The sequence below is a fragment of the Emydura macquarii genome, unplaced genomic scaffold (assembly GCF_026122565.2).
Source record: "Emydura macquarii macquarii isolate MOO-44397 ecotype Brisbane River unplaced genomic scaffold, CSIRO-AGI_Emac_v2 contig_306, whole genome shotgun sequence".
Taxonomy (NCBI): Eukaryota; Metazoa; Chordata; order Testudines; family Chelidae; genus Emydura; species Emydura macquarii.
The window spans coordinates 1566082-1589251 of NW_027130443.1; the positions used below are offsets into that span (position 1 = coordinate 1566082).

Below are 23170 nucleotides of genomic sequence, written 5' to 3' on the forward strand. Positions count from 1 at the left end.
CCCCCAGAACTGGCCCTCCCAGAATGGGGGAGCCCAGAGAGCCCCCCAAACTGCCCCCTAGCATCCTCTGGCCCCCCAGCTGCCCCCAGGTGCCAAACCACACCCCATAGAGGCTCTCCAGCAGCTCTGAACCCCCAAACCACCACCCTCTGGACACCCATTATCCATGCCCCTGAGAACATGGGGCACCCCCTTACCTGTGGGGCTGGGGGGCACCCCCTACCTGGGGTTCCAGAAACACAGCTTTCTGGTAGGCGAGTCAACCTCCAGGGGGGGACAGGGGTTAAAGGTCAGTGCAGCCCCCCCTGCAACCCTCCATAACGAAGGGGGCTATTTACCATCCCTCTTCAGCATCCCCATGGCTGGCGCGGGATGGACGCTCGCCCTGTGGGACGGACGGACGGACCATGTCACGGCAGCGGGGGGGACACCGGGGCATGACCCCCCCAGGACCCCCAAACCTGCCCCACCCCCACCTACCTGGGGCTAGGCTGAGCCGGGCCGGGCGAGGATCTGGGGGGGCCAGCTGAGTTGGGGGCCCAGGGGCTGCAATGGGAAGAAAAGTCAGACAGCCCCTACCCCCCAACTGCCCCGTCCCGCTAACACCCCCCAAGTCCCCCTTGCCCCTCCCCCCAGCCCCCCACCCCACTTCACTGGCGGGTGTCCAGTGTCGCCCCCTGCTGGATGGGGAGGGAACAGACAAGGGCGGTTCGGAGCTCGGAAATGGGGGTTGGGGGGAGGCGCGGGGGGGCGGCACCGGCCGAGCTGGGGGAGTCCCGGGGGGCCCTGTGCAGGCTGGGGGCCCCCCTTCGCGGCCCCCCCCCGAACGCCCCCAACCCCCAACTCAGCCCCCCAGATTCTGGGGTCCCGCCAGGCCCCTGCTCCCCCCGGGCTGGCTCCGCCCCGGGCCCCGCGGGGGGGCTGGGGGGGCTCGGTGCACAGGGGGGGAGGAGCCGCCGCCGCTTCCTCGCGCGCCCCCTCCCGGCCCCGCGCTGCCAAATGGGGGGGCGGAGCCCCCCGGCGGCCGATGCGGGAACAGCAGCGAGTCCCGGACTCCGCCCGCCCCCGGGCCCCCCCCCCATGGGGCGGGAGCTGTCCCAGGGCGTCCCCCTGCGGTGCCCCCACCCCAACCCTGCGGTGCCCCGCATTCCCGACCCGCAGCCCCCCCCAACCCCGCCGGTGCCCCCCCCCCCACAGAGGCAGGGTCCGTGTCTTTCATGCCTTTATTGGATGGTTCACACAGGTGGGGCCCGGAGAGGTTGGGGGGCTCCGGGCAGCCCCCAACTCACTGGGGCAGCATCCCACGGAGGCTTCGGGAAGGGGGAGTCGAGGGGGGCAGCTGTAGGACCCGGATAACAGAGATGGGGCGGACTGGGGAGAAGGGGGGTGGGGAGAAAGGGGTGTTGGGGGAGCTGGGGGGCAGGTGGTGGGGGGCTGAGAGTGGGGGACAGGTGGGGAGCTGAGCATTGGGGGGGCTGTGTGGGGGCAGATGGGGGTAGGCTGGGCAGGGGGGCTAAGAGTGGGGGGCAGACTTGGGGGACTGAGCGTGGGGGGCAGGTTGAGCGTGGGGGGCAGGCCGGGCCCGGCATAGGGGTCGTACTTGTAGAATATCACTATTTATATATTTCTCACCAATCCCTTAAATAAACATTATATACAGATGGGGGGGGGGGGAATCTCCTGAGCTCACACCCGGGGGGCACAGGGATGGGGCGACACACACACACACACACACACTAGCTTAGATTGCACAGTCCAGTAACAGCCCCTTTCCCCCTGTGGTGGGGGGCTGAGGGGAGGCAGCGCCCCCTCACAGTTCAGCGCAGCGGTGGGGGTTTGTGAGGGGCTGTGTGGGGCAGGCGGGGGGCCGGGAGGGGCTGTGTGGGGCAGGCAGGGGGCAGGCCCCCCTCACAGCTCGGCGCAGCGGTCCTGCCGGCTGTAGTGGTCGAACTGGCTCTTCCAATGGCCCATGTAGGCGCTCCAGCGGTGGAACTCCAGCCGCCACTGCCGCTCCGCCTCCTCGATGTTGTCTGGGGGGAAATCGGGGGGGGGGGGATGTTAGCGACACTGGAGCAGCCCCAGAGCCCCCTGCCTCACACAGTCCCGTCACCCCCAAACCCCCCCCCCCCTCGGGGCCCATCCCTTGGGCGGCCCCTTTAATGCACTCGGCTCGGCCTGGACCATGGCTCTGAACTGTGCTGGGCTTCTCCTGACCTGACCTGGTTGCCCCCTCTGCATACCCAGTCTCTGCCTCCGCTTGGGTCCCTCTCCTGCTGTTCGACCCAGCCCGGCCCGGCTGGGGCCATCCTGGGCCATGCTCCACGTGGCTCCAGAGCAGGGTACGGCTCTTGCTGCCGTCGGACCTTCATGACCGTCTGCGCCCCAGGGAACGGGGCCACAGCCTCTTTCGTCCAGGCCGTTGCACCCCCATGGCCGGCCCCAGCTGTGTTGGACTAGAATGTGCGTCGGGCACCGCCACCGCGCCCTGCTCTGCCCGCCAGGGCCGTTATCACTTTGCCCCCAGGGAAATGGCCTGCGGAGCCCAGGCCCCAGCTCCTCTGCAGCCCGCCGGGGCCATGAAGCTCAGGGTTGGCTCTGAAGGTGGAGCCGCGCGGCATCTCCTGGCCCACGTCCAGTGGCGTCGCCGTCCCCCGGTCGCACGGCTACTGAGTGTCCCAGTTCCCTGCCCGTGTCAGTCAGGCTGAGTGCCGCCAGCTGGCCGTGCAGCGGCTTGCGGGATCCGACCCTCCCCACTGCTGGGCGCTGCAGGGGTCCCGTGGGGCTGACATCTGCCTCTTAGTTCCCCTGGGGGGCACTCGGCGGCTCATGGCCGTGCTGGGTTCTCTGGAGGGTGGGTGCAGGGGCTGAATTCCTCGGCACTCTCAGCTGCTGGGAGACCTTCTCCTCTGCCCGCCCGAGGACCAGCCTGCGGCCCACACTGCTCCTGCAGACCTCGGCGCTTTCCCCAGGCCCTGCACTTCGCTGGGGGGGAGCCACCTTCCTCTGGGGGGCTGGGCCCCGTCACGGGCACCCCGGCAAACAGCATCGACGGCCGAGGCTGGGAGAGGGCAGTACCGGGCCAGCCTGTGAGGGGCATGAGTCCTGCCAACCCTGGCCTGGCCACGGGCCAGGGCTGGGGAAACCGAAGGTCTCGGCAGGCTGGACGTGGGGCCACGGTGGGAGGTCCTGCAGCTCCTGGTCTGGCCCCCGCACCCATGCGCATCGGCTGGCACAACTGGATCGCCCGGCCAGGGCGGGCTGAGCGGGGCCGAAATTGGCATTTCACACCCAGCACCCGCACGGGATTGAGACGTGCTGCTTTCCACTGCAGAGCCAGGATGCCTGGGTTCTCTCCCTGGCTCTGAGAGGGGGGGGCTGGTGGGTCAGAGTGTGTGTGTGTGTGGGGGGGAGGTGGGGGGCTGGGAGCCAGGACGCCTGGGTTCCATTCTCTGCCCCGGATCTGTGCCTCAGTTTCCCCATGTGTAATATGGCGGCCTCGATTCTGACCCGCTCTCCCCCTGCAGGCGGAGTTCCTGGATGTCAGCCAGCTCTCCTTCATCCCTGACCTGGGACCCAAGGGCCTGTGAGTGCAGTTCGCTTTCTCTGACTGGGGGGAGGGCTGGGAGCCAGGATGCCTAGGTTCTCTCCCTGGCTCTGGACGGGGAGGGAGGGCTGGTGGTTAGAGCTGGAGGGGCAGGGAGCCAGGGCTCCTGGGTTCTCTCCCTGGCTCTGGGAGGGCAGTGGGGGCTAGCGGTTAGAGCAGGGGGTGGGGGACTGGGAGCCAGGACTCCTGGGTTCTGGGGCTGGTGGGTTAGAGCAGGGGGGCTGGGAGCCAGGACTCCTGGGTTCTCTCCCCGGCTCTGGGAGGAGAGGGGGAGCCAGGACTCCCCGGGTCTGTTCCCGTGGCTGGGCGCTGACTGGTGGCCTGGCTGAGTCAAGGGGGAAGCACCCGGAGGTGGTTGCCCCATGTGTGGGTCAGGGCCGTGGCCAGGTGCACGTCCCCCCTCCCCCCTGTGAGCTCATCCACCCCATGCGCCAGGCTCCCATGTGTGGGGCAGTGTCTGGGCTTCACCCCACAGGACCCAACCCCCCCATGCACCTCACCCCCCCCGAACCTCGTCCCTCTGATGCCCCCCAACCCGAGCATCCCCCTATATGCCCCCTATCTGCCCCCCGCGTGCCCCATGCACTATGCCCCCAGACCACATCACCCCCGTTACACTGACAGCCCCTCCCCCCCACACTTCACTGACCCTGCCCCCCACCTGAAGTGTCTCCCCCCATGTGCCCCATCCCCCCACACCCCCTGTCCCCCACCGCTACTTTGGGGCGGGGGTGTTGAATTGTCAAAGACACGAGCACGATGGGCGACAGGAAACACAAAAACAGCCTTTTATAAATGGACGGACCCCCCCCCCCCCCCGTCCCTCCCAGACTCAGGGAGCTGGGTGGGCGACAGGCCCCCTTTTGCTCCCCATCTGCAGGGGGGGTCGCAGTCCCGGGGGGGTCAGCATGAGCCCGGACATAATGACGAGCCCGCGGCACCCCCGACTGGCCAGCGCAAGTCAGAGCTGGGTGTGCAAATGCCCCCTGCACCCAGGGCCTTCGTGCGTGTGGACGGGGCGCGTGCAGTGTGTGAATAAACTGTGCCCACATCGCTGCATGCAGTGAGTGTGTAAGGGGGGGGCGCAGTGTTAGGGAGCGAGTGCGCTGTGCGTGTGTGCACGCCTGTGTACACGCACGCCTGTGTCATGCATCTATCGGCAGGGCGGTGTGTGCACAGAACTCGTACGGCCAGTGTGCTGTGTTTCTGCGGGCAGTGTGCAGCGCCCATGTACAGCGAGTGTGCATGGTGATGTGCAGTGGGCCTGTGAATAACATGCCGTGTGCACAGTGCTGGTGTGGAGCAAGTGTGCAGCAGGTGGTCCAGCTGCAGGGCCCATGTGCATGGTGAGTGTGCAGAGCACGTGTGGGTGCAGCGAGTGTGCAGTGCCCGTGTGCATGGTGAGTGTGCAGAGCACGTGCGGGTGCAGCGAGTGTGCAGTGCCCGTGTGCACGGTGAGTGTGCAGAGCACGTGCGGGTGCAGCGAGCATGGGTCTAGGTCTGCAGAGAGAGTGCCATGCCCGTGTCCACGGTGAGTGTGCAGCGTGTGTCCATGTGCATGGTGAGTGTGCAGAGCACGTGCAGATGCAGTGAGTGTGCCCCAGGTCTAGGTGTGCAGCGTGTGCCCATGTGCACAGTGAGTGTGCAGAGCATGTGTGGGTGCAGCGAGCTTGGGTCTAGGTGTGCAGAGAGTGTGCAGTGCCTGTGTACACAGTGAGTGTGCAGCGTGTGTCCGTGTGCACAGTGAATGTGCAGTGCCTGTGTACACAGTGAGTGTGCAGCATGTGTCCGTGTGCACAGTGAATGTGCAGAGCACATGCCAGTGCCGCAGGTGTGGGCGGGTTCACTTGCGCAGGGGTCCCCTCCCTGTCCCCCCCAGTGCCGGCTCCCGTCCTGGTTCTGCGGCTGAGGGCCAGGCCCGAGGGTTAAAATCCTGAGCCGGCTGCTGGCCCCCAGTGGCCAGGAGTTCCACAGGCCCCACCCGCCCCCAGTGGGGGCTCAGCCCCCCCCAGCCATCTGCCAGCTGCTGGATGCATGCAGGATCCGGGGGTCGCTCTCAGGGCTGGAACCGCAGGGCGAGGAGGGGGAGGAGGGCGAGGAGGGGCGGAGGGGTTGGGGGGGGCCCGGGGCCCCGGTCGGCTGCAGCGCATGGCTCTACAGGGGAGGAAAAAGAAAAGGAGGAGGCCGGGTTAAGCCGTGGCCTGGCATTTGGGGAGAAGGGACACTGGGTGATCGGACTGAGAGCGGGGGGAGGGGGGTCGAGTTGGTGTCTCCTGCCTCGGTTTCCCTCTGTGAGCTCCCTGACCTCCCCCACACCTGCCTCCCGCTGCATTCACCCTTCCCCCCACGATGCAAGGAACCACCCCCCATGGTGCCCCACACCCGCCCTCCGGGTGCAGCTCCCTCCCCCATGGTCTCCCGCTCCCCCCATGATGCAGGTGTCCCCCCCCAGCGTCTCACCGGTGACGTTGAGCAACTTGGGCAGAAAGCGGTTCCAGAAGGCACAGACCTGGGCCCGGAGCCCCTGCCCCACAGCCAGAGGGCGGGAGTTCAGCTTGACATACTGCTGCTGCGTGGGGGTGTAGGGGGGCCAGCGTGGGCCCCGCTCTGATGGCTCGTTGGGGTCCCTGCCGGGGGGGAGGGGGAGAGAGCGAGGGTCACGCCTGGCTGGCCGGGGAACCCCCAAACCCATCCCCCCCAGTGTGGGGTCAGCCCCTCACTGAACCCCCTTCCAGGGAGCCCCACCCACCCCATCCATCTGTCCTCCAGGGACCCCAAGCACACCCCCATGCAGGGACCCCCTTCTCCAGGGTCATCCACCCTCTCCACCCATGCAGGGACCCCCTTCTCCAGGGACCCCCAAGCCCACCTACTCCCCCCGTGCAGGGACCCCCTTCTCCAGGGTCATCCACCCTCTCCCCCCATGCAGGGACCCCCTTCTCCAGGGTCATCCACCCTCTCCCCCCATGCAGGGACCCCCTTCTCCAGGGTCACCTACCCCCTCCCCCCATGCAAGGACCCCCTTTTCCAGGGTCACCCAGCCCTCCCTCCCCCCGCACAGGGACCCCCTTCTCCAGGGACCCCCAGCCCCCCCCTCGCGCAGGCCCCCCCCCCCGGTACCCGGTGCGGGCGAAGTTGGCCCAGTAGCGCATGATGCGTCGGCTGAGGGCGGCCTCGGCGGGCGTGTAGTTGAGGGCGCGGTCCAGGGGCAGGCCGAAGACGAACTCGATCTCGTAGCCGTGGGGCACCCCCATCCAGGGGGGCCAGAGCATGTTGGAGGCGCGGTGGTCGAAGAGGTAGGCGAAGACCCGGCCGCCCCGCTCGGCCAGCCGCAGGGCGAAGTGGGCCACGGGGCAGACCACGTTGTGGTCGCCCACGATGTCGTCCAGGGCTTCCCGGTTCTTGAGCGGGTTGTCCGGGTCCAGCCAGTCGGTGTAGTGCAGCACCACGGCCTCGGCCGCCAGCTCGCTGGCCTGGGGCACCCCCACGCGCACCCCGCCCAGGAACTCCTCCCGGCTGATGAGGCTGTCGTTGTCCTTGCTGAAGCCGGGTGCCCCGTAAAGCAGGAAGTAGGTGCCCTCGTCCTGCACCACCCCCAGCAGCACCTGGGTCTCCGGCGGGCGGGCGGCCTCGGGCGCCTCGGCCGCGAAGTCGCCGTCCGCCACCGGCACGAAGGCGAAGCGGAAGACGCTCTGCTGGGGCAGCACCAGCCACTCCTGGTCGATCAGCTCCTGGGGCGAGCGGCCCCGCAGGCAGGCCGCCAGCTCCGAGTCGTTGCCCGGCGGGCAGCCCACCAGCTTGGCCAGCAGCGTGGCACGGCGCCGGCTCTCGGCCGGGCTGACGGTGGCCCAGGGGGCGTTGGGCACCCCGCTCTGCAGGATGGCGCGTCGGAAGAGGGGCCGGCTGCCGGGCGAGAGCAGGTGCATGCCCACCGAGGCCGCCCCGGCGCTCTCCCCGAAGATGGTCACCGCTTTGGCGTTGCCACCGAAGGCCTGGATGTTGCTCTGCACCCACTGCAGGGCCAGCCGCTGGTCCAGCAGCCCCACGTTGCCCGGTGCCTCCTGGCTGCCCGGCAGGGCCAGGAAGCCGAAGGCGCCCACCCGGTAGTTCATGGAGACCAGCACCAGCTGCTCGGCGTGAGCCAGGTAGCGGCCGTCGTAGACGTCCAGCGAGGCCGAGCCGCTGTAGAAGCCGCCTCCGTAGATCCAGACCAGCACGCTGGCGTTGGCGGGCCGGGGCCAGGGCGCCCAGACGTTGAGGTACAGGCAGTCCTCGCTCATCTCCCGGTTGGGGTTCCACATCTCTGTGCCGGGGAAGCCGGGGTACAGGGTGTCCACGTACTGGTAACAGGCCTGGCGGTAGGCGGTGGCCTCCAGCAGCCCGCCCCAGGGCTTCTTGGGCTCCGGGCGCCGGAAGCGCATCTTGCCCACCGGCGGCTCGGCGTAGGGGATGCCCAGGAAGGCGGAGACGTGGCCGGAGAGGACGGGCAGGCGCAGGCCCCGCACGCGCCCCGCCCGGGTCTGTGCCACCGGCTCCTCGCTGCGGGCGGCCAGCGCCAGGGCGGCGCAGAACAGGAGGGCGGGGGTGGGCACGGCTCCGGCCATGGCGCAGCTGCGAGGGGGGAGGGAAGAGAGAGACAGGGTGAGGGGGCAGCAGGAGACGTCCCCTGGACCCTGGCACGACCCAGCCGGGGCGCGTCCCCCGCCCGTCCTGATAAGAGACCCACGGGACCTATCAGCACCCGGCTGCCCCGGCTCCTTTATCAGCAGCCTGCAGAGCCTGGGGGGTTGGGAGCCAGGACGCCTGGGTTCTCTCCACGGCTCTAGGGTCTAGTGGTTAGAGCAGTAATCCCAGGATCTGGGGCGGGGGGGCTGGGGCTGAGGTTAAAGCTGCAGCACCTGTGGAGTGTGACCCCCCTTTACACGATGCCCCACAGATCCCCCCAGCACGGCACGGGGGATCCCTCCCCCGCCCATGCCCCCCCGTCAGACAACTGGCTCTTGTGTATCACGCCCCGGCCCAGCCCCACCACAGCCAGGAAACTGTCACACGCCCCCCCTGCAACGCCCCCCTGGGACACACGCGGCACGCTGATGGCCCAGCCCGCCCCCCCCATACAGCGCGCAACAGCTGGCAAACCGCTCTGTGCCCCTCCCCCCCCGCACACAGCCGTAACACACCTGTACACACACACACACACACAACCCGCCGGCCCATCTGGCTCGGTGTTACGTGCAGCTCGTCCCAGCAACACAACCACCCCCCCACCCCCGAAACACAGCGCGACAGCCAGCAAACCATCTCACATAAACACACACGAAACCACAACCCCCCTCACAGCACACACAGCCATAACACACCCGGGCACAATCCCCGGCCCAACAATTGGCCCACACCTCAGGCCCGCAACACACAACCGCCCCCGTGCACAGGGAGAAATAACACACAACCCCCAGCCCGACACCTAACACAACTCCCCCGCCGACACAACCTGCCCCCCCCCCCACACTCGTAACACACCTGTGCACAATCCCCCTGGCCCGGCCCTGCAAGCCCCCTGTTCCTCTGCCCCCGGCCCCCCGTGGGCGTCGCCGCCTCCTGCCTGGCGTTGCGTGTGGCTGGGGTTGGAGTCCATGGGGCGGGGAGGGGGCGGCCGGTGCCAGAGAGCAATGGGCCATTAATCCAGCGCAAACAGGGTGGTACCGAAACCCGGGGCCCTTGGCAGCTGCTGCTGGGGAAACCGGCTGCACTGGGCGGGTGTGGGGTGGGAAGCAAACAGAGCATGCTGCCCGTCCCTCCCCCCCAGCTCTCCCGTGCCCCTCACCCCGACCCACAGCCCAGAATCGCCCGGTAGGTCAGCCTGCGCTAGCTAAGGAGAAATGGGGCAGGCGGGGGTCAGAGCCAGGGCCCGTCTAGCCCAGGTTCCTGTCCGCCGAGAGAGGTCGGGGCCGGCGGCTTGGGGGCAATGCGCAGAACTGGGCAATTGCGGCCAGACGGATCCGCCCATCTCCCGGTCCCGGCATCTGACGCTCAGAGGGGCAGAGTCACCCTGGCATCCCGGCTGCCAGCCTCTGCGGGACCCTTCTCTCGTGAACCCCTTTGTGCGTTCGCCCGCCGTGGCTTGGTTGTGCGTTGTGTGACAAAGCCCTTCCTCTGGGGCGTGTGCCACCGGCCGCCTTCATTGCAGCAGGCGATCCCTGGCCCTTGTGCCGTGGCAAAAGGCAAATAACACTCCCTAGCCGCTGTCTGCACCCTGGGCATGGTTTTATAGCCCTCTGCCATATCCCGCCCCACCCTAAACAGGCCCAGCCCAGCCCATGGCTCCTCGGCTGGGGCCGGTCCAGACCCGGCCGACAGCAGCGTTGTCAGCAGTGTTATTTCTCCATTTCTAGCGTCGCTTTTTGGCGACTCCTTTTTCGCTCCCGCGGCGGCAGGAAGATATTTGCTGCCTTTTCCCCTCTCCAGCGGTTCCCAACACCGGGCAGCTTTTGGGACGGCTGCTGCGCACTGAGCGGGTGATTGCAGGGATGCCGAGGTCTCTCTTGGGAGGCAGCAGCTGAGGCAGACCCCAGGGTTTTGTGGGGCTTGTTGGGACTGTGTTTTCCCAGGTGCGTTACTTTGCGTCAGCAGCGTTGAATGGTGGCTGCCGGTTTGCTGCCTGGTCACTCAGCTCAGTGAGACCCTCGGTGACGCTTCGCCGGCTGCTTGGCACTGAACTGTCCTGAGGAGTTTTGTATCATCCGCCAATTCGGCACCTCCCCGTTTACCCCTTTTCCCAGAGCATTTCGGAACCCGCTGAGCGGCTCCGGTCCCAGTGCAGAGCCCGGGGGGACCCCAGCATCTACCTCGCCCGCTCTGAAAACCGACCCTTTCTTCCGACCCTTTGTTACCCGGTTACTGAGCCAGGAGAGACCTTCCCCCGTGTCCCATGGCAGCCTTTGGTGAGGGGCCTTGTCAGAGGCTTTCTGCAAGACAAGTGCCCTATAGCCACTGGCTCCCCCTTCGCCACGTCTTTATTGAGCCCCTGGAAGAATCCTAGTAGATCGGTGAGGCGTGATTTCCCGTCACAGGAGCCGGGTTGCTGACGCTTCCCCAGCGAAGCGTGTTCGTCTCTGGGGCTGATAATTCTTTTCTTTACAACGCTTTCAGCCAGTTGGCCTGGGCTGAGGTCAGGCTGCCCGGCCTGTGATGGTCAGGATCGCCTCTGGGTCCTTTTAAAAACGGGCGTCACGTTAGCCCTGTGCCCGTCTCCCTCCTCCGCCACACGGCCCGACGCAAAGCGTTCATGCAGCTTCTCCGCTGCAGCCGGGCATTAGCGCCGCCACCGGATCTTTGCCGGCTGCCTGCGTGGGGCGGGCTAAGGTTTACACTGCCGGTTTCTGCGTCTTTCGCAAGCCGCAATTCTGATGCTTCCCTGCTCGGCCCCTCCCCCGGGCGGGCAGTGGGCGGGGGGGGGAGTTCGCTGCCCCATTTCACAAGGCACCTGGTTGCCTGGCTCAGTCTCCGGTCTTTGGCCACTGAGCCATGGGGGGAGGCGTTCGGGCAGGAACCTGGCGGGGGCGGCAGCTCCTGGCTATTCCAGCCCCTCCCAGCAGGGGGTGCTGCAGGCTAGGAGCCTGCGGGGGGAGGGGGGAGAGGTTTTGGTGGGGGGAGCACAGTGGGGAGGGAGCAGATTCCTGGCCATGGGGGGAGGTCTCTTCTGGGGAGGACGCTGTGGGGAGGGCGCCAGGGGGAGGCAGGGATTGAAGGGGATCTGAAGGAGAGAGCGGGGGTTCCCCCCCCTGCGTGTCCCATCCCCCCCCGCAGGGGAGCAGCTGTGTGGCTCCTGGGGCCCGTGAAATCCCCAGCTGTTCGCACCGAAAATACCCAGGACAGGAATAACCCGGCGCTCGCTCTGGGGGCTGGCGCGGGGCTGGGACAATTGCAGCAGGCCCCCCCCAACATGTCTGTGCAAATAAAGGGGAAGGGGGCCCCCAGTGCAGGTGAGGTAAGGGGGGCCTGAATGTCTCTTGATGGGGCCTGTGGAGGCGGTTAGGGACCCCTCTGCTCCCCGGGAACCCCGACACCCTCTGCCCCCCGCCCATGGCCCATCTGCTTTGTCCGTTGCCTGGAAAGAGGATCCGTGGGGCCGGAAATGTCACCCGCTGTGTGTGGGGGAGTGACTGGAAACCCAATCGTGCCCCCCCCCAATTGGCAGCCAGCAACTTCCGACTGTCAGATTCAGCCCCCCCCCCCCAGGCCCCTGTAACCAGACCCCCCCCCCCCGACTGGCTGGGAGACAACCCTGCCGCCCTGGCGCCGGGAAGGGGGAGGTGGAGAGAGGCCATGAAATCAGGGCCCTGCAGGGAAACCCACCCCACGTATCCTCCCCCGCACAGAGGCGGGGGCCAGACCCCGCCCCCCCACGGGGCAGCTCAGGAGAGATGCGGCTGCGTGGAGCCTGCGTGGAACGCGCACACACGTGTGTGCGCGCACACTCACGCCGACCTGGTGCGGGGCACTGACATCCGTGCACACACAGACCCCGCACCCATGGCACATGCGTGAGAGCACACCTGCCCCTCCCCTCCCCCAGGCATGCACATGCGTGTGCACAGATTCCCCCCCCCCCCCCCCGCCACTGTCTCCTTCCAACTGCCCCAGGGGCCCGGCAGAAGGCTGGGGGTGTGGAGGGGGATAGACAGACAGACAGCTGGGTGCATATGGCCCCCCACTGGGGACACCCCCCGGTCTGTCCATGCTCCCCCTTCTGGGGACACTCCGGCTGTTCAGTCCCAGCCTTGGGAGCTAGGGGTGTGTTTTTGCTGGGGGGGGGTTGGGAATCCCAGCCCCCCTGCAGCCCCCGCCATGAGTTCATGTCTGTTAATAATCCGGGGGCTGGTCCCTGCGCTCTGTTTGCAAACACAGCCTGGGTCTCCATGGGGACAGGCTGGGGGGGGGGGGGCATGGGCCTCCGGACGCAGACCCCCCCATCCCTCCCAGCCCCCCCCCCATCCCGGCTCTCTGCAGTTTCAGCCCTGCCTCGGTTTCCTTCTTGGCCCCAGCCAGCCCTGCTCATTCACTGGGGACCCCCCGTGTTTGGGGGGGGGAGTCTTGGCCGAATGGCCTGGGGGGGGGCCTGCACACCCTGGCTCCTGCACCCCACCCTTTCTTCTGCACACAGCCTGTCAAAGGGTCTGATGCTGTCCCCCCCCCAGCACACTGACCCCCTCAGCCAGACATCCCCTCCCTGCTGGTGACCCTGCCCCCCCCATTAGCAGCCGGCCCCACCCCACAGCCTGCTTCCTGTTTGTTGCCAACGCCCCATTCATCAGCACCGGGACCCCCCGGCACAGCACCCACCTCACCCAGCACAGAATGGGGGGGGGGCAAACTCCACTGTCCTGGGCAGAGCCACAGCCAGATACCCCCTCCCCCCAAACGGTGCCCCCCCCCGCCTGCAGATCTCTGCCATGGGGGGTGGTGAAAATGTCATGGGAGGGGAGGATGGATGGAGAGACAGATACAGGGTGTGTCTGGGGATGGATGGACAGACGGACGATGACGAGCGTGTATAGGGCTGGCTGGGGGGAAGATAGATGGATAGAGGGGTGTGTCTAGGGGCTGGCCTGGGGGGCTGGCCAGCAGGGGGCTGGCTTGGAGGGGCTGGCTGGGCTGGGGGGGATAGAGGGGTGTGTATAGGGGCTGGCCTGGGGGGCTGGCTGGGCTGGGGGGCTAGAGGGGTGTGTAGGGCTGGTTGGGGGGCTGGCAGGGGGGTATGTGGGGCTGGCTGGGGGGGTCGGGGAGCTGGCGGGTGGGGGGCAGACCTGCAGGATTTTGCATCAGCCCCCTGCGCAAACCCTGGGCCGCAAGGGATTAAATCCCAGGGGGGCGCCTGTATCTGGGGGGAGGGCGGTCCCTTCTCCCCTCCCCCTCCCGTGGGGTCCCCCCCCACAGCCGGGCTATTTGCAGCCTGTCTCTGCTACCCTCCCCCCTCTCGTCCCTTCCCGGCTCCATCCCGGGGGGGGAAGGGTCGGTGCTGCAGCCCCCCCTGTCCTGGCTGCAGCCGGTCCCCTCCCCGCGCCCCGACTCCTGCCCCCCGGGGAAGAAGAGGGGGGGCTGCAAAGGAGAGAGGGAGCCTGCGGGGGGGGGGGGCGGACGGGCCCTGCGGGGAAGCGGGGGGGGGGTGTCCGGGTACCAGCCCGCTGCCGCCCCCCAGCCGATTGTGTAACCTCCCCCCCGCCGGCAGCCGGATCCAGCTGCGCCAGATGCGTCCAGCTGCGCGCACCTGGCTGCTGATGCGGCGGCCCGGGGGGGGATGCAGGGGGGGAGGGGGATGGAGCCGGGGGGGAGGGGGGCGCTCACCTGGGGGGGGGGAGCCCCGGGTCCCTGGTTTCGGGGCAGGCGGACTGGAGCCGCTGGTTGCAGCTGCGGGCTCGGGGCTGGAATAAACGGCCCCCCCACCCCCCCCGGGTTCTCCGTCGCCAGATCTCGCGAGTCTGCGGAGCCCGGCTAGCCAGAGCCGGGGGGGCGGCTGGGCTGGGCTAGAGGGGGGCTGGGTGGGGGCTGTAGGTGAGGGGCAGGGTGGAGGTGGATGGGGCAGGCTGGGCTGGGGGGCAGGCTGGGGTGGGGGGCTGGGCTGGAGATTGGGAGGCTGGGTGGGGGCAGGCTGGGCCAGGGGGCAGGGTGGGGGCTGTAGGTGGGGGGCAGGGTGAAGGTGGATGGGGCAGGCTGGGCTGGGGGGCAGGATGGGGTGGGGGGCTGGGCTGGAGATTGGGAGGCTGGGTGGGGGCAGGCTGGGCTAGAGGGGGCTGGGTGGGGGCTGTAGGTGGGGGGCAGGGTGGAGGTGGATGGGGCAGGCTGGGCTGGGGGGCTGGGTGGGGGCAGGCTGGGCTAGGGGGCAGGGTGGGCTCCGCAGACTGGCACAGGGGGAGGGAGGCAGGAAAGCAGCAGAAGCACGATGATGGGACAATTTCGGGGGGGGGCAGGTGGGGGGCTGGATTCGCCCCCTCCAGCCTGTGCCCCCGGGCCCTGTGGGGCGCAGTGGAGCAGGAGCTGTGGGGCTGGCTCTGTGTTCACAGGTGCAGTTAAGAGCCCCGGCCAAGCCCCCCCCCCCCCGGCTCGGTGCAGATCCCCTGGCGTCTGGGTTGGGCCCGTGGGGAGAGGGAAGGGGGGCTGGCTCCTCGAGGCCCCGGGTTCAGGTTGTGTGTCCGTTTGTCTGTGTGTAGCGGTGTCTGGCTCGCTGTGTCGTCTGGCTGTTTGTGTGTGTCTGTCGGTGTCCCTTTGTCAGAGTGTTGTGTGTGTGTGAGTCAGTGTCCCAGCGTGTGTGTGTGTGTGTGTGTGTGTGTGTGTGTGTGTGTCTGGCTCTGGCTGTGTCTCCCAGCAGCGGGTGAATTAGCTGTGTCACTAACGACACAATGCCGGGCGCAGGGACAGCGAGAACCCCCTGCGGTGCCGCGTTTTTGTGTGTGTGCGCACAAGCGTGTGTCTGCATGCGTGTGCATGTGTGTAGGTGTGCATCCGTGTGTGTGTGCGTGTGCGTGAGGGCGTCTGCCTGTGTGCATGCGTATGTGTCTGTGTGCATGTGTGTGTGTGTCTGCCTGTGTGTACGTATGCCTGCGCCCCGTGTGCGTGTGATTGTGCATGTGTGTGTATGCCTGTGCACCCATGTGTGTGTGTGATTGTGCATGTGTACATGTGTGTGTGCCTGTGCGCCCGTGTGTGTGTGTGTGTGTGATTGTGCATGTGTACATGTGTGTGATTGTGTGTCTGCCTGCGTGTGTGTATACCTGTGTGCCCACGTGTGTGTGTGTGTGTGATTGTGTATGCGTGTGCATGTACAGGTGTGTGTGATCGCACGTGTGCATGCACGCGCGTGTGCAGGTCAGAGGCTGCGGCTGTGAGCCCCAAGGGTGCAGTGGGCTGTGGGGGGCCAGCCGGGGGTGGGGCGCGGGGGGGCTGGAGTGACTCCCCAGTAAAGGTCTCTGCCCTCCCGGCCTCCCAGCTCTGCCCCCACCGCCCCCCGGCGGCCGGAATTGGCCCCAAATGCCAGGGGCTATTTTGGGCTGGGAGAGTCGAGGAATCCGTGGCTGAGACTCCACCGGGGGGGGGTCCGGTTACAGCGGGGGCGGGCGGGCGGGCACATACACACTCACACACACACACAGCGCAGGGTCCATCCCACCCAGCACCCCCATCCGCCCTCCAGCGAGAAACCCCCGCACCCTAGCCTCACTGAGTGCGCGCGCGTACACACACACACACACACTCAGTCCCGGCCACAGCCAGCAGGGGGCAGCACGTCCCTAACGAATCCCCATGGCCGTGGTGAAACGGGCTCAGGCCTTAAACCGTTGTGTGTGTTTATCCGTGTGTGTGTCTGTGTCCTGTGTGTGCTGTGTCTGTGTGCTGTGTGTGTGTGCTGTGTGTGGCTGTGTGCTCTGTGTGTGTGTGGCTGTGCTGTGTGTGTGTGTCTGTATGTGTGTGTGCTGTGTACGTGCGTGTATGTGTCTGTGTGCTATGTGTCTGTGTGCTGTGTGTGTATCTGTGTGTGTGTGGCTGTGTGTGTGTGACTGTGTGCTGTGTCTGTATATGTGCTGTGTGTGTGTGTGTGAGACTGTGCTGTGTGTGTATCCGTGTGTGTGTGTCTGTGTATGTCTGTATGCTCTGTGTGTGTGTGCCTGTGCTGTGTCTGTGTGTGACTGTGTGTGTCTGTGTGCTGAGTGTGTGTGTGAGGCTGTGTGTTTGTATGTGTGTGTGTGTGCTGTGTATGTGTGTGTATGTGTCTGCGTGCTGTGTGTCTGTGTGCTGTGTGTGTGTGTGAGGCTGTGTGTGTGCTTGTGTGTGTCTGTGTGTGTGTGTGTGCTGTGTGTCTCTGTGTGTGTGTGAGGCTGGGTGTTTGTATGTGTGTGTGTGTGCTGTGTGTGTGCATGTGTGTGTCTGCATGTGTGTCTGTGTGCTGTGCTGTGTGTGTCTGTGTGTGTGTGACTGTGTGTGGGTGTGGGAGGGGTGGGTTTATGGGGGGACAGGCCGAGCTGGTCACGTGGGGCTGGGACCCGATGGAGACATGGATGAGGGGGACAGGCCCATGGAGAGATGGAGGAGCTGCAGCCGGGGTGAGGGGGGAGGGTCCATGGGGGCTGGGAGCAGGGGGGCTGGACCCTGGGGTTAAATCTGGGAGGTGCAGGGGGCAGGGCAGGGCCTGGGGGTGCAGGAGGGATGAAGTGGCGAGGAGCTAGGGGCACAGGAGGGAGGGAAGGCTGGTGGGGGGCAGCAGACATGTGGGGAGGGGCTCCGTGGGGACGGGAAAGGGGAGGCTCGGGGGAGCCAAGACTCATCAGTTTCCTGGTCTCTGGTTCACTCCCATCTCCCTTCTGGGGGACAGGGCGTGCATGTGGGGAGGGGCTCCCCACTGAGGCCCCAGCCACCTGCCCTACCACCAAGGAACCGCCCATGGGATGGCAGCTGTGGGGCAGGCTCCATGGGGCAGGGCAGGGGGCCCTCCTGGGTGTGTGTGGGGGAAACGGGGAGCCCCAAGCGAAGTGGGGGAGGGGATGGGAACCTCCCCAGGAACCCGGCTGCGTGTCTCAGGCTGGGGCGCTTCTGACGCTGGCTCCTGCGGCGGGCGGGGAGATCCTACCTGTCCAGGTACACAACTCCCCTGGGCCCCATCCCCTGCACAAGTGAGCCCCTGGCTCAGGTACACAACTCCCCTGGGTCCCGCTCCCCATTGGCTGGCTGGCTGGGGGGCAGTCTCCCATCCCCACGCCCTGTGGCTGGCCGTTTCCTCTCCTGTTACCCGTCGCCTAGTCACCTGCCCCCCTCCCCGCCCGGCCCTGTTTGACTTTCTTTCCGCCCCGTGTTTATCCCTGAGCAAATATTGGCACCGCGGCTCCGCGGGGCCGGTTGGGCGAGGCGCGTTGGCTCCTGCACCCGTGTGAGGCTGCAGCTCGGGCCGGGGGGAGGGGAGGGCGGGGGCGGTGTGTGGCCTGCCCTAGGGGATCCCCCTGGTTCCCAAACCCTCCCCTCGGCCCCTGTCAGCAGCCCCAAACGCTACCCCTGGCCCATGCAGGCGCTGGGTCTCTCCCGGCTGGACGACGGCTCCAGCAACGGCTAGTCGCCCAGAGGTTTGGGGGGCGCAACCCCCTGCTCGGGGAGGGTCCCTAAACCTCCCGCTGCCCGAAGCTGGGGCAGCGAATTGCCCTGCTTGGTTCGTTCCCACCGCAGCGCCGGCCGCGGGGCTAGAGGGTTCCTGGGTCAGACCCAGCCTGGCCCAGCCCTTCACCCCCCAACTCGCGATGTCTGCCTGTCCCCAGCCCTGAATCCTGACCCCCCCCCCAGCCCCTAACTCCTGACCCCTCCCTGAATTTCTGCCCCAGTCCTGCCCTGCCCCGGCTGCTTCCCCTCCAGAGCTGGCGCCTCTGAACGGCCCCTCCTTACCCACCCCAAGGGGTCATTTCCCACGCGCCCAAGGGTTTGCCGAGTGTGTGGCCCCAGGCTCGCCCGGCGAGCTTCCCCTTGGGCCACCCCTTGGATGAAGGGGCAACACCGAGCATGCACTGCGCACACGTAGCTTATACCCATTAGCCGGGGCACCGCGGGGCATGGCCCAGGGAGGAGACGGGGCCAGGTAACGGTGATTCAGGAACCAGGCCAGGAACGGAACGGGCCCCCAGCCCCCTGCTCTAACCACGAGAGCCCCCTGCCCTCCCAGAGCAAGGGAAAGAACCCAGAAGTCCTGGCCCCCAGTGCCCCGCCCTGTCCCTGATGTGTCACCTCAGCCAAGGTGAGGCGGCAGGTCCCCACCCACCCCCCTCCCAGGGCGAGCGCCTTGCTCAGGTCTCCGGGGCTGACCTTTGATTTATTTATTCTGTGGAATCGCTGCTGTTATTTATAACTCCAGGGAACGTGCGTAACCTGCGGGACCCAGCCCCGGCCCAGCCGGGAGCTCAGACTCCTGGGAGATCAGGGTTGACGGGACCCTGGGAGGTAGCTACTCCCACCCCCTGCTCACAGCAGGACCAGCCCCGACTAAACCATCCCAGCCAGGCTTTGTCAAGCCGGGCCTTAAAAACCTCTAAGGATGGAGATTCCCCCACCTCCCTAGGTAACCCATCCCAGTGCTTCACCAGCCGCCTAGGGAAAAAGTTTTTCCCAATGTCCAACCTAGACCTGCCCACTGCAACTTGAGACCGTTGCTCCTTGTTCTGTCATCTGCCCCCACTGAGAACAGCCTAGCTCCATCCTCCCTGGAACCCCCTTTCAGGTAGCTAAAGGCTGCTATCAAATCCCCCCTCATTCTTCTCTTCTGCAGACTAAACAAGCCCAGTTCCCTCGGCCTCTCCTCTTTAGTCATGTGCTCCAGCCCCTCATCATTTTTGTCACCCTCCGCTGGACTCTCTCCGACTTGTCCACATCCTTCCTGTCGTGGGGGGGCCCAAACGGCAGGTGCTGGCTTCTCCCCCCGGTTGATTCAGACTGTGCTGCTGGGAACCCTTCACCCCCTTTTGCCCCGGGGCCTGGACACCTCCACGCCCCAGCCTCCCCTGGGCCCGTGCCTGAGGGGGTTTGGGGGAGATGGAGTCGCCCAGGCCCCCTCCCTGAGCCGGGCCCTCAGCACCTGAGACCCTCTGAGCATCCCCGCCTGGGGAGCCGCACACCGCCACACGGCATCACGGTGGCTCACGGCAGCGCCGCGCGGCTCCGTGCATCGCCACGTGGTCGCGTGCGTCACCTTGCCAGGGCCGCCTGGTTAGACCTGTAAAAGGAAAGCCGAGCAGGGCCTGATTCAGGGGGGACGAGGCCACGCGCCGCGTTTATTGTCCGTGTGAGAACATCAAAGAGCTGCCACAGACACACACACATTCACACAGCTCTGCGAGCTGCTGTCATGTAATGACCAGTCCTTTTCCGCATTGCTCGAGCCGGCCGTGTGGCCAGCTGGGCCGGGCACAAGGAGGGAGCCGGGCCTCTGTCGGTCGCGAATCTGACGCTCCAGACGACACTCGCAGAACGAGACCCAAAGTTCGTCTTCGAGGCTTGCTCACGTCCATTGCACCGTAGGTGGCTGCACGCTCCATGCACGGCCACCGGAACTTTTTCTCTTTAGCAGCTCCCGCAGGGCCGGCTCCGGCACCCCCCGGACCGCTGCGCACATGCCACGGTATATGAGACGCTGCCGGCCCTACGTCTCCTCAGCCCCTTCTTTCTGCCCGTGACGGTTGCTGGACCTAGCCTGGCTCACAGCAAGTGCCAGGCCCTTTGTCTGGACTTGTTTGTTGTGCTAAGTTAGTTAAGTAGTTGCTAAGTGTGTTTGGAAGCTGCACAGTCTGAAGGACTCCAACCTGTACACGCCCCAGGCTTCCAGGCGGCAGTCACAGCTCCAGGCGCAGCAGCAGCAGCCAAGGCCTCCGCCCAGGCCTTTTCAACCCCACAGAAATAGGGACTGGAACAGGGGGTTTAGAAGATGGAATCAGTCCCCCAGCTCGTCCTCAGGCCCCCCGCAGGGGCCCCCCAGGGGGTCGGGCAATCGGAGGAAGCAGTTTTGATGGTGCACCCGAGGGTGGCGCCCCGCGTGCTGGATCCGCCCGCCCCTTCCTGAACAGGTTAAGGCCCTTCTATCCCAAATGGGCAAAGATCACGTCGGACCGTTGGGTCCTTGGGACAGTCTCAGGGGCTACGCCCTACAGTTTACATCTACCCCCCCCCCCAACAACCCTCTCCCTCCGTCCCTCTTCAGGGACCCCTCTCACGAGCAACTCCTCTTGCAGGAGGTGGACACCCTCCTCAACCTGGGAGCGGTGGAAATGGTCCCTCCAGGCGGAAGGGGGCAGGGGTTCTGTTCGAGGTACTTCCTCATCCCCAAGGCGAAGCGGGGTCTGAGACCCACATTACACCTGTGTCGTCTACACAAACATGTCAAACGGCTCAGGTTTTGCATGGTCTCCCTGGCCTCCATAATCCCTGCCCTGGAGCCAGGAGGCTGGTATGCTGCCGTCGAGCTGAAGGACGCAGACTTCCATGTCTATCCTCCCAGCCACAGGCATTTTCTCCATTTCACGGTAGCTGGTTCCCTCTAGCAGTTCACAGCCCTGCCCTGGCTTATCTTCGGCTCCAAGGGTGTTCACCAAGTGCATGGTGGTAGTGGCTGCCCACCTGAGTTTGTGCAGATCTCCCCTTACCTGGACGATTGGCTGATCAGGGGCAGGTCCAGGTCCCAGGTGCAGGAGAGCGTGACCCTCACTTGCTCTACATGCAGCAGGCTGGGATTGCTCATAAACGAGCAGAAGTCCTCGCTAACCCCAGTGCAACGCATAGAATTCATTGGGGCCACCCTGGACGCTTCCCAGCCAGAGCCTTCCTGCCTCAGCCACGTTTCGAGGTGATGGTCTCTATCATTGCCCAGTGCCCCTCGACGACAGTCAGGCACTGCCTGCAGCTCTTAGGCCACATGGCGGCCTGCACGTACGAAGTGAGACTAGCTCGCCTGAGGCTCAGACCGCTCTAGGCGTGGTTGGCCTCAGTGTATGTGCCGAGCAGACACCCATTGGACCAGGTGGTCACGGTTCCCCCACCCGTCCTTGCCTCCCTAGACTGGTGGAGGTCTCCCAGGGCAGTGATGAAGGGCGTTCCGTTCAGGGAACTGGTCCCGTCGGTCACCCTAATCTCCGACGCCTCGGATGTGGGATGGGGAGCCCACATCAGTGCCAACCTCGGCACTCAGGGGCTCTGGTCGGGGGAGGAGAGGCGCCTGCACATCAACGTGAAGGAGCTGAGGACCATTCGCCTAGCGTGCAAGGTGTTCCTCCGATTCCTGACGGGCAGAGTGGTGCAGGTGCTGAGGGACAACACCGCAGCCATGTTTTACATAAACAGGCAGGGGGGGAATGTGCTCCTCGGCCCTCTGCGAGGAAGCCATCTGCCTGTGGGACTTTGCCGTGAGGCACGATTTCCACTTGACTGCCTCTCACCTTCCGGGAGTGAGGATCGACGAGGCGGATCACTTCAGCAGGTCGTTTCTACCCCGCCACGACTGGTCGCTGCACCCGGAGGTGGTGACTACGACCCCCCGGAAGTGGGGTGTTCCCCAATGGGACCTATTGGCATTGGCCTGGAACATGAAGTGCCCAAGGTTCTGCTCGCTCCAGGGCAGCAGGAAACCTTCTACACAGGTTGTGTACCGGGCTAAGTGGAGGCGGTTTACCTGTTGGGCGGAGTCCCGGGGCATTCCCTCTGCAGGTGATCCTGGAGTAGCTGCTAAAGCTCCAGGGTCTGGCACTGGCCTCGTTGAAGGTTCACCTGGTGGCCATTTCGGCCTTCCATCCCACCCCATGTCGGTCAGGTTCCTCAGGGGGTGGAGAGGCTTTATCTGCAGGTCCGTGACCCTGTGCCTCCCTGGGATCTCAACCCGGTCCTCTCAAGACTCATGGGCCCCCCTTTGAGCCCATGGCTTCATGCCCTCTGCTCATCCTTTCATGGAAGGTAGCCTTTCTGGTGGCCATTACCTCAGCTAGGGGATCTCCAAGATTAGGGCCCTGACCTCGGAGCCCCCGTATACAGTATTCTGTAAGGATAAGGTGCAGCTAAGGCTGCATCTGGCCTTCCTGCCCAAGGTGGTTTCCCAATTTCATTGTAATCAAGATATTTTTCTCCCCGTGTTTTTTCCTAAACCACATGGTTCGGAGGAGGAGAGGAGATGGCATTGGCTGGACATGAGACGAGCCCTGGCCTTCTACATCGAGCGTACAAAGCCGTTCCGGAAATCAACGCAGCTCTTCGTCGCAGTGGTGGACCGGATGAAAGGCTCACCTGTCTCCACCCAGCGCATCTCCGTGTGGATCACCTCCTGCATCAAGTGCTGCTACGAGCAGGCGAGGGTGCCGCGTCCGGGGACCATCACAACGCACTCAACCAGAGCTCAAACCTCATCTACAGCCTTCCTGGAACGGGTGCCCCTCCAGGACATCTGGTCATTGGTGCATCCCTTCACATCCCACTATGCCATCGCCCAGCAGGCAAGAGAGGATGCGGGATTCGGCAGAGCCATGCTGAGGGCAGCTCACCAGTAACTCCTACCCACCTCCAAGGTATTGTGTGTTAGTCACCTATAGTGGAATGGACATGAGCAATCCCTCGAAGTAGAAAACAAGGTTACTTACCAGTAACTGCTGTTCTTTGAGATGTGTTGCTCATGTCCATTCCACACCTGCCCTCCGTCCCCGCTGCCGGAGTTGGCAGAAAGAAGGGACTGAGGGGCCGTAGGGCCGGCAGTGCCTCATATACCGCGGCATGTGAATGGGGATCCAGGGGGCACTGGAGCCTCCCCTGTGGGGGTCTGCTAAGGGGAAAAAGTTCTGGGAACCATGCACGGAGGCATGCACACACCTATAGTGGAATGGACATGAGAAGAACAGCAGTTACTGGTACGTAACCTTGTTTTTCCATGTTTGTACCCATCTTAGACACTTGCTGGCTCTCGTGTACGTCTCTGGGCCTGGCTGTGTCCTGCTGCTGCTGGGTTTCATATCGTTGTTAATCACCAGCTCATTGCACGCCTGACCTTTCTGTGCTTTGTCTGGTCCCTGGGCG

The 23170-nt window shown here is 65.5% G+C and overlaps 1 protein-coding gene across 1 annotated transcript; it reads right to left on the reverse strand.

Moving 5' to 3' along the window:
• Window positions 1–1209: 1209 nt before the first annotated feature.
• Window positions 1210–14038, reverse strand: ACHE (acetylcholinesterase (Yt blood group)). The gene is made up of 4 exons (XM_067556445.1): window positions 13949–14038; window positions 6725–8215; window positions 6065–6231; window positions 1210–2030 (listed from the first exon to the last, which is right to left on the reverse strand). The coding sequence occupies exons 2-4, from the start codon at window positions 8206–8208 to the stop codon at window positions 1909–1911; spliced, it is 1773 nt and encodes a 590-aa protein (XP_067412546.1). The 5' UTR covers window positions 8209–8215; window positions 13949–14038; the 3' UTR covers window positions 1210–1908.
• Between the last annotated feature and the right edge of the window lie 9132 nt (window positions 14039–23170).